The 9,570-nt window shown below is 53.0% G+C and overlaps 3 protein-coding genes across 8 annotated transcripts; 2 read left to right on the top strand and 1 right to left on the bottom strand.

Annotated features, from left to right (window-relative positions):
* The first annotated feature begins 9 nt into the window (after positions 1-9).
* Cd68 (CD68 molecule) lies at positions 10-1,968 on the top strand. Its single transcript, XM_041664069.1, has 6 exons — positions 10-160; positions 238-686; positions 808-927; positions 1,056-1,134; positions 1,242-1,412; positions 1,632-1,968. The coding sequence occupies exons 1-6, from the start codon at positions 115-117 to the stop codon at positions 1,763-1,765; spliced, it is 999 nt and encodes a 332-aa protein (XP_041520003.1). The 5' UTR covers positions 10-114; the 3' UTR covers positions 1,766-1,968.
* A 1,098-nt stretch (positions 1,969-3,066) lies between these two features.
* Mpdu1 (mannose-P-dolichol utilization defect 1) lies at positions 3,067-7,653 on the top strand. Of its 6 annotated transcripts, none has more exons than XM_041665576.1 (7): positions 3,103-3,509; positions 5,756-5,821; positions 5,936-6,068; positions 6,379-6,464; positions 6,560-6,678; positions 6,813-6,923; positions 7,034-7,653. In XM_041665576.1, exons 1-7 carry the CDS (start codon positions 3,407-3,409, stop codon positions 7,157-7,159), a joined length of 744 nt encoding a protein of 247 aa, XP_041521510.1. In that variant the 5' UTR covers positions 3,103-3,406; the 3' UTR covers positions 7,160-7,653. The 6 variants fall into 6 exon arrangements, with proteins under 6 accessions (XP_041521515.1, XP_041521510.1, XP_041521511.1 ...); XM_041665580.1 differs by having other exon boundaries at positions 3,456-3,509; positions 5,941-6,068; positions 6,344-6,464; XM_041665578.1 differs by having other exon boundaries at positions 3,456-3,509; positions 5,941-6,068.
* Sox15 (SRY-box transcription factor 15) lies at positions 7,637-9,111 on the bottom strand. Its single transcript, XM_041665583.1, has 2 exons — positions 8,480-9,111; positions 7,637-7,925 (listed from the first exon to the last, which is right to left on the bottom strand). Exons 1-2 carry the CDS (start codon positions 9,004-9,006, stop codon positions 7,769-7,771), a joined length of 684 nt encoding a protein of 227 aa, XP_041521517.1. The 5' UTR covers positions 9,007-9,111; the 3' UTR covers positions 7,637-7,768.
* Positions 9,112-9,570: the final 459 nt, after the last annotated feature.

Genomic DNA, 9,570 nt, shown 5'->3' on the forward strand with positions numbered 1-9,570 from the left:
GTCAGGTTCGGGGTGGGATTATCTTAGTTAAGGGAAGTACAACTTTCATTTCCTCTTCCAAGAGGATTGAGGAAGAAGCTAGCACAGCCCAGCTGGACTCTGAACTCTTCTACCATGAGGCTCGAAGTGCTTTGCTTGGTCTCACTGGGACTTCTTGTAGGTAAGGAGAATTGAGGGGTGGGAGAGAGCTCTTGGGCAGGAACCTCTACCTAGATTGTTAACCAATCTTGCTGGAAGCCCAAGGAACAGGGAAAGAGTGTCCTCACAAAAAAGCTGCTACTCTCCTGCCATCCTTCACGGTGACGCCTACAACTACAGAAAGCACAGCAAGCCCTACAACCAGCCACAGGCCCATCACTACCACCCACGGGAATATTACAGTTCATCCAACAAGTAATACTACCAGTTCCGGACCCTCAACTTCCACTCCCAACCCTGCCACAACAACCAGTCATGGGAACGCCACAATTCATCCCACCACAAACAACGGCACTGCTACTAGTCCAGGATCCTCCACCACCACCACCGGCCCTCACCCGGGACCATATCCACCCTCTCCGAGTCCTAGTCCAGGCAGCACAGCGACTCTGGGAAACTACACATGGACCAATGGCTCCCAGCCCTGTGCTCAGCTCCAAGCACAAATTCAGATTCGAATCCTGTACCCAATCCAGAGTGGAGGAAAGGTAAAGCTAAGGGGCAAGAGTCAAGTCCTGTTGTGGTCAGAAGGAGAACAGAGGTGGGGATAAAAAACATTGCATGGCCCAGCCATGTAATTTCAGACTCACTATTTTCTCACTTCTGTAGGCCTGGGGCATCTCTACATTGAATCCCAACAAAACTAAGGTCCAGGGGGGCTGTGTCGGTTCCTCTCCCCACCTGCTTCTCCTATTTCCTGGTGGACAGCTTACCTTTGGATTCAAAAAGGTTAGACAGCTTTGTCTTCATCCTTTCCTCTCCCGTGCCCCATACCCATGCCCCCTGCGCCTACCTTCTTGCTCTGTGGACATGATGCCACTATCCCTGCTGCTCTGATCCTCTGTGTTCACCTCAAGGACCTGGAGCACAGCCAGAATATGGTTTACCTCAACTATATGGCAGTGGAATACAACGTGTCCTTCCCACACGCAACACGTGAGTAACCTTCTTTTCTCCTCACCACACTAGCTAGTGTGGAGGGAACAGAGGACTTGTGAGTTGGGAGTGGACTGGATTTGACTCTTCATTACTGACTTCTTCAGAGTGGACATTCTCAGCCCAGAACTCATCTCTTCAAGAGCTCCAAGCTCCCCTGGGCCGAAGCTTCTGTTGCAGAAATACAAGCATAGTTCTTTCTCCAACTGTTCATCTCGACCTGCTCTCCCTGAGGCTACAGGCTGCTCAGCTGCCCAACACAGGACACTTGGGGCCATGTAAGACCCTCTACCTCTTCCTTCCCGGGAATCTCCCAGCACTCTCCCCAGAGCTCTCTCTTTCTACATCCTAGTCGTCTCTACAAGACTACCTATGCCCCCTTGCTTACTGCTCTAAGTTATGGGGTTAATTTAGAGCATCACCCCTGTGTTCTTCCCCCTCCCCCCTCTGTCCCAGGCACCACTGCAGCAATCCCTAATCGTCCCCCTTTCTCCCAGGCGTCTCCTGCACCAATGACCAATCCCTCTGGCTGCCTCTCATCATTGGCCTGGTCCTCCTTGGCCTCCTTGCCTTCGTGCTCATTGCCTTCTGCATTACCCGGAGACGACAGTCCGCCTACCAGCCCCTATGAGCATCGGCTCCCACCAAGGAGCCCCCTCATCTCGTCAGCGTGCCACTGACTCTACCAAGTTATTTTCCTTCCCTATCTTTAAGAACAAAATTGGAGATTTTGTGATGGGGGCAATTAATAAACAAAAATGGTATCCTACTCCTGTTCACAAAAAAAAGGCTTCGCAAGCCCTGTCAGGATTAAAAGTCACGAGTTTCTTGTCATGTGCCTTCTTGTGCCTCCCCATGGTTGACTCACCAGGAGACAGCTGGCAAGAAGGGATGAAAATACCAGAGTGACCAAACGCCTTCATGGTTTCATCCTTCTGTGTCTGGCACAGCTGCTGGTGAAGCTGCCAAAACTCCTTTCCTCTCTTCTGGGGCCAATGGCTACCCATTCCCTTAACATAATGGATCAGACGATCCTGGCATCCTGTTCCTGACAAGCTACAGGTACAGCACAGCCAAAATAGGAGTAGGCAGCCATGTCATTTCATTTCAAATGGGTGAAGCCAGTAGTTACTGAGCAATGAGAACAACTACTGTCTGTTGTGAGGGCAAGATTCACCGAAGAGCCCACTGCAAAGAACTGTGCGACCCACGGAAGCAGTGGGTAGAACAACTTCAGGCCCAGCAAACATACTCTTAATGCCTGGGCACCAGAGGGCAAGGGGGTAATGCTATTGGAGGGGAGCCCACGACCAGATTCTAAAAATGGACTTCCCACTGCACCAAAATCAAGAATAAGCTTTCCTGTTTTTTTAGGACAGGCTTTTCTGTGTAGTCTCAGCAGCCCTGGGACTCAGTAGACCAAATTCTTGGTGGGCTGGTGCCCCTCGCTGCTGAGAGGTGCATGTGGCAGAACCAGCCCAGCTCCACCCTCCAGTGACAAGGAGCAGGGAAACTATTTACGAGCGCCCTACATACAGCCTGAGAGCCAGGCACATCCATCGGGAGGGCACGGAGCCGATGTCCGGGCGCTGGGTACTGGAATGCAATATGGGGTGACCCTAGGTGCCTTTTCCCAAACAAGGGATATTGGGGATCTTTTGCCTATGCCCTCTGGACCATCATCCTCAGGGTTCCAGCCTACACATAGCAGAGGCTGCCTGTTGTGTCAGGGGCTGCTCTCCTGTAGCTGAGTCTGCTCCTCTTCTACTTCACGGTCATTTTCTAAGACCTGGACAAACCAGAGGAAGAAGCAGGGGACTAGGGGTGATGCCCGGCTCAGAATGGCCTCTCCCCGACGCCATTCTTTCCGGAGAAATCAAGCGGGAAAAATAATAGAGCTGCAGCGCCATTTTGAAGACTCGTATTTTTTTCCTTTCCAACTTCAAATGTAAAGTTAGCCGAGAGAAGACAAGATGGCGCATACGCAGGAGGGACGGAGAAAGGCGGAGGGATAAATTTTTTTTTCAGAACTGATAGCCTAAACAAAAGCGCAGAAGTCCTAACTGCGCAGGCGTACAACTCGGACACGTTTTAAAATTCGAACGTCAAGAAGCCGTCGGTGGAGGAGAGCAATCTCGGGTTACCGAGGCAGGGATGGCGGTAGAAGGGGCGGTGCTGCACCGTCCCCGGGGAGAGAGGCTGCAGGCGAGCGCGCATGCGCGGCGTGGGTAATGGCGGGGCGACCCAGCCTGGCGGAAGCTAGCGTTCCAACATGGCGGGCGAGGCGGACGGACCGTTCAAACGGGTGCTGGTGCCGGTTCTTTTACCTGAGAAATGCTATGATCAACTTTTCGTCCAATGGGACTTGCTTCATGGTGAGTTTTATTCAGCCTTTAAAGCCTAGTTCGAGCAACCCCGGGCCGTGAGTTGGTGTGAGCAGTACCGGAGTTGGTCACGCGAAGCTGCGCCGGAAGGCGCTTCTGAAGAGGGCGGAAGTGTTCTGGCCCCTGCCTAGGGAAGGTGCCATATTTGGGCATGAGGGGGAGTCGCCCGAAAATAGTTAAAATTTGTGTTTTACGGTCTGGAAAGTACGTAACCCCCACCTCCCTTTCTGGGCTGGGGAATTCAGGGCCTCGGACGTGCAAGGCAACCACTCTGCTCACCGAGCTCTATCCCCAGCCTGGAGAACTCATGTTTTATAAAATAAAATCCCAGCCGGGCATATAGAGCTACTCCTTCCATCCCAACACTGAACGCAGACAGACAGACAGACAGACACCGCCTCCCCCCCCCCCCCTTTGAGATGCATTCTCACCCGGCGCTGACTGAACTTACTATGTAGCACAGGCTGCCCTTCCTCGGCTACCATGGTGGGAATACAGGGATGAGCTATCTCATCCCATTACCTTCCTTTCCCTTTCTTAACAAGGCAAGGCCATGGCCAGGGGTTCCAGCTGTGGGAGCCGTTGGTAAGGCCCTCCATCTTTCCGCTCTGCTCAGCTCACAGATTCAGAGACACTGTTCTAGTGCGGTTTGGCTTGCAGTAGTCAGACTCCTGCTGGGCTAAATTCCCTCCTGGTCAAGGACTCAGTGCTAGGGAAACTGCCAGGAGCACTGGCCCTCCCTTACTTTTAATGTCAGCAGAGGCAGGAAGGTCTCTGAGTTCAAGGACAGCCTGGTCTACAAGGTGAGTTCCAAGACTAGCATCTACACAGAGAAACCTTGTCTTGAGAAACCAAAATAAATAAATGATAAATACTAGATGATAAAAAGCAAGCCCTGGAAGAGCAGGCTTGGCCACTGAATAAGGAACAATCAGAAGATTCAGGAATGTATGCTGTAAAGATTTGCCTTTGGAAGGAAACCATTTGAAGAGAAAGGAAAGGGTCAGGAAACTCTTGAGCAATACCTGTGTAACTGAAAAGCAATGGCAGTCATGCCTGGGCGGCTACATGTTCGTGTGGAACTGGTGAAGTGGCTGCGAGGTTGGTGACCTGCAGAAAGGCAGAACAGGAGAGCTGGCTCCAGAGTTGTCACCTGAGCATCACACACACCTTTTGTGTCCACACACAGTGTCTATAGATACAGACCTGTGAATGCAGGGGCCTGAAGATGCCCGAGACACAAGAGATCACTGGAACTGGAGTTAGAGACAGTTGTAAGCTTGGGAGTCCCAGCATGGGAGCAGGGACTCCGACCCCTGAAAGAGTAGTAGGTACTCTTAACTACTAAGCCAGCCCTTCAGCCCATATTTCAAATCCACCTTTGTTGTGTGCATCTACTTCTGCACACCCAGGTCATCAGACTTAGCAGCAGAGCCATCTTACTGGCGCAGTATTTTTTTTTATTTTTGTTCTATGTGCATTGGTGTTTTGCCTGTGTGTATGTGTGTGAGGGTGCCGGATCTTCTGGAATTGGAGTTTGGCAGTTGTGAACTCCATGTGGGTACTGGGAATTGAACCTGGGTCCTCTGGAAGAGCAGCCAGTGCTTTTAACAACTGAGCCATCTCTCCAGCCTTATTTTTTTGAGATGGTTCCTACAGAGCCTTGACTGTCCTAGAACTCACTATGTATGTTGTAGCTTCGAACTCATAGAGATCTCTCCGAGATTAAAGGCGTGTGCCACCACACCTGGCAATAGTTTTTAAAGACAGGGTCTCACTATGTAACTCTGACTGACCTTAAATTCAGAGATTAAATGAGATTACAGGCATGCACCACAACAAACTGTCCTAATGATTTTTTTTATTTATTATGTATACAGTGTTCTGCCTGCATGTATGCCTGCAGGCCAGGAGAAGGCACCAGATCTCATTGTAGTTGTAAGCAATCACGTGGATCCTGGATTGAACTCAGGTCATTAATTATCTGATGAGTTTGTAGGAAATAGAAGGTTGGGCAGGGGAAAGGCGTTCAGGTAGAAGCTGCTTTGGCAGCATACCTAGTCTGGATGTAAGATGTTTGCAGCAGGAAGGCTCCCTGCCCCATCATTTCCCCCGTCCCCCAAACGGAGACTTACTGCTGTGGTGGCCATGCCAAGGGTGAGGGGAGAGGGAACAGCTTATGAGGTCCTCACCTGGGTTCCAGAGACCTGTTTGCTTACTTCCTTCTCTCTTCTCAGTTCCCTGCCTCAAGATTCTCCTCAGCAAAGGCCTTGGGCTGGGCATAGTGGCTGGGTCACTCCTGGGTATGTATATATAGTTCCTTCCTTCTGTTCAAGTAAGGGTGGGGTGTTGAGAGGCTAATGCCACGGGCTCGGGATAGTATGCTTCTTCCCCAGCCGTGCCCTTCTTTCCCCCAGTAAAGCTGCCCCAGATCTTTAAAATCTTGGGAGCCAAGAGTGCTGAAGGACTGAGTCTCCAGTCAGTGATGCTGGAGCTCACAGCGTTGACTGGAACTGTGGTCTACAGCATCACCAACAACTTCCCCTTCAGGTGAGGGGCCCACTCCTCACTCCCAAGGCCTAGTTGTAATTTATTTACTGGGGAGCGGGGTGTGCTCAGAGACAACTTGTAGGAGCTGGTTCTCTTCTTCCAGTGTGGATCATGGGGCTGGAACTCAGGCAAGTACCTTTGCCTGCTGAGCTCTTCTCCAGCCCTAGCAAGGGTTACAGCCCTCACAGAAGTGTAGTCAGTGAGCCAGGTCTGGGGTAGTTGGGGGAGCACAGGCCTAGTGGATGGCTATGGAGGCTTTCCCCGCCTCTTTCCAGGCCTGCCTTTTCCCTCCCAACTCTTGACTCTACAGCTCTTGGGGTGAAGCACTGTTCCTGACACTCCAGACAATTGCCATCTGCTTCCTGGTCATGCACTACAGAGGAGAGACCGTCAAAGGTGCCAGGGAATTGCTGGAGAGCAGGCGTGGATCTTGGGGATCTTGTTGGGGACTCAGGAGGTTCAAGAGGGCTCCTTGTCTCCCTGACCCTTAGGCGTTGCTTTCCTTGCCTGTTATGCGATGCTCCTGCTGGCGCTGCTCTCCCCTCTCACGCCTCTGGCTGTAGTGACCCTGCTCCAGGCCTCCAATGTGCCTGCTGTGGTGGTGGGGAAGGTGGGTACTCCGAGTGAAAGGGTGTGTATGCTGTGTGGTGGAGGCAGAATGGAACCTCAAAGGGTGGACTGTTAGTCTGGGGGAAATGAAGGCATTAGTTCAGGTGACAGAAGCCAAAGTATGGATTTCTCTAGTTGCTCCAGGCAGCCACCAACTACCATAATGGGCACACGGGCCAGCTTTCCGCTATCACAGTGTTTATGCTGTTTGGGGGCTCTTTGGCCCGAATCTTCACTTCTGTTCAGGTGAGTGCACCTTCTGTCCTCTAGAGGGCACTAAAACCTCATGCACCCAGCTGAGTAGTAAGCTGCTTCCTCTGGAACCTTTCTAGATCTGTGTTGTCTCTCCTAAACAGGAAACTGGAGACCCCCTCATGGCTGGAGTCTTTGTGGTCTCTTCCCTCTGCAATGGCCTCATTGCTGCCCAGGTCCTCTTCTACTGGAATGCAAAGCCTCCCCACAAACAGAAAAAGGAGCAGTAGTGCTGGGGCAGCTTCTAGAACCATTCCATTCCATCCAGCCACTACCTTCAGGTCCCTCCACAGGACCTGGTCTGCTGGTTCAACTTAATCATCCTCCATTCCACTGTAACTGCAGCCTCCTGAGCCAGGGTTCGTGTAAACAGCACATACTCGTTTCAGCAGGGGCTGAGGCTGCCTTTCTAAGCAGCTGTCTTCTTATTGGAGCAATGTCATGCCTTGTCCACTTACCTTCCTTCTGGGCAGAGGACAGAGCCTGGACAAACGTGGTTGGGAGCTTGTGGCTGCTTCCCTCCTGCCACATGGCTGGGATAATCTATTGGACCCCAGTTCTGGAGGTGGGGGAGGGGGAGAATGACTCAGATAAGGGCCTCGGGGTGGGGTGGGGAGGCTCCTGCTGTGGCAGGTCCAGACGGAAGGGAAGGGTGTGGAGAAGACTTGGGCTGCTGCTGTAATGAGACAATAAAGACTCAGAGACGGGCTTTCATTGTACAAAATCGCGTTTAGTGTAGGTTTGTGCATTCTGCTTCCTTGGGAGACTTGTAGGCCTCTGACTGGAAAGGGACGGGTCTGTGGGGTTGGCCCTGGATGTCTCTGCCAGTTAAAGGTGGGTTACAGACATGGGGCACCAGCAAGGGAAGTATTGTATGGAGTGGTAGAGCCTGGGGATAAGTAAGTGGGAAAAGAGGGCATTAGCTCCTCCTGGAGCCTAGGATCACTCTGAGGAAGGGAGCACGACGAGGGCGCCTCCGGTCTACAATGGGAAGAGCTGTAGAGAGAAACATAGGGTTTGGAGGTTACACTTCTGGGTTGGAGAGACTGGGCAGTGTCCCCAACTCAGTAGGAGACTGGTCTGACCAGTTTGCAGTAGACTGGGTTAGAATTTGCTATTCAGCCAGCCATGCTTGGGTACAGCAGGCATGGAACAAGACCCTAGGATGGCTTAAAGAGCAAGGTAGCTCTGTTGGGGCACGCTCAGGAGCTGTCTTGCGTGCTGCACGCTGTTCGCCTCTTGGGGCAGCAGGCCAGGAAGGAGCAACAGGATGGGTTTGGCCTCTCCTTGCCCCGGGGGCTGGGAGAGGAAGCCAGGTCACACCAGGGCCATCAACAGTGGAGAAACGGAGTTCAGAAAGTAGAATACATTATCCAGAGACGGACAAGCCTCTGTCCTGAATTTTCTGAGCTCTCCCACCCAACTGCCTGGTGTGGCTTCAGCTAGGATGGACGGGCGTTCTCCCAACTTAGCCCTCTGGCTTTCATCCCCACCCAGCCTTCAGGAAGGAGAATTGCAGAGATGGTGGTGGGGGACAACCAGGCACTCACGTGTAACTGCCGGGCAGGTAGGCTGACGAATAGTTGGGAGGCTGGTACCCAAAGCCTCTGCTCCCTTGCGTAGTTGTGTACCCGGGCCCCCAGTGCGGGCCACCACAGGCCAGGCCGCCTCCTCCCTGGCTGAAGTGGACAGACCCGGTGCCCGAGTTCTTGCTCTTGCGCCGAGGCCTGTACTTGTAGTCGGGGTAGTCGCGTAGGTGACGGGCTCGTAGTCGCTTGGCCTCCTCCACGAAGGGACGCTTCTCTTCGTCGTCCAGCAGCTTCCACTGCGCGCCCAGGCGCTTCGAGATCTCAGAGTTGTGCATCTTGGGGTTCTGCTGCGCCATCTGGCGGCGCTGAACAGAGCTCCACACCATGAAGGCGTTCATGGGCCGCTTCACCTTCTCCAGCGGAAGCCCCCCAGACGCTCCAGGGCTCCCGGCACCCTCCTGCTCCCGAGGTCGCAAGGACAAAGAGGCTGTGGGGACCGGAGGCTCCAAGCCCCAAGTCTGGGCTTGTGAGGAGCCGGGCAGCGCCATGGGTTGAAAGTAAAGCGTCTTTGAGGGGGCGTCTTGAATGCCCTCCTCCCAAAGTGAAGTCTGGGTACTTAAGTATCTTCCAGAGTCCTTGACTCGAACCTTTGTTCCCAGGAGTGAATCCGTCACCTCTGGAAAGCGGAATGCCGAATCCTTGTCTGTCACCAGTGTCCTGAAGAGGTTGTGCTCTCTCAAGTCTAGCTACTGCCAGTCCCTCTCCCTACCCTCTGCTGGGGCGGGACGGAGCCTTCCGTGGAGGCTGCGACTCGGTGAAGTTCTTGGTTTCCAAAGCTCCCACAGCTGCCGGGAGTGAACCCAGGTGCCACACAACTTCCCCACCTGTGCTCAGCCTCGGAGGAAGGTTCTTAAAGACCGACTCCTCCCCCAATCCCTCCCAGAGGCTGTGCTGTCCCGACACACACAAACTCTTGTGTCCTGTTCTGCGCAGCCCAGACACCTCCCCTGGGGCACCACGCCCCTCTCCACCCAAGGTCTGGATGTCTGGCCTAATGACCCCAATGGCTAAATTGTCAACTTTTTACCAGCAATTTGAAGCAAATTCCTTTC

This window comes from Microtus oregoni, unplaced genomic scaffold (genome assembly GCF_018167655.1).
Source record: "Microtus oregoni isolate MIOR12 unplaced genomic scaffold, Mior012 000015F_ref0000493, whole genome shotgun sequence".
NCBI classification, from domain to species: Eukaryota; Metazoa; Chordata; class Mammalia; order Rodentia; family Cricetidae; genus Microtus; species Microtus oregoni.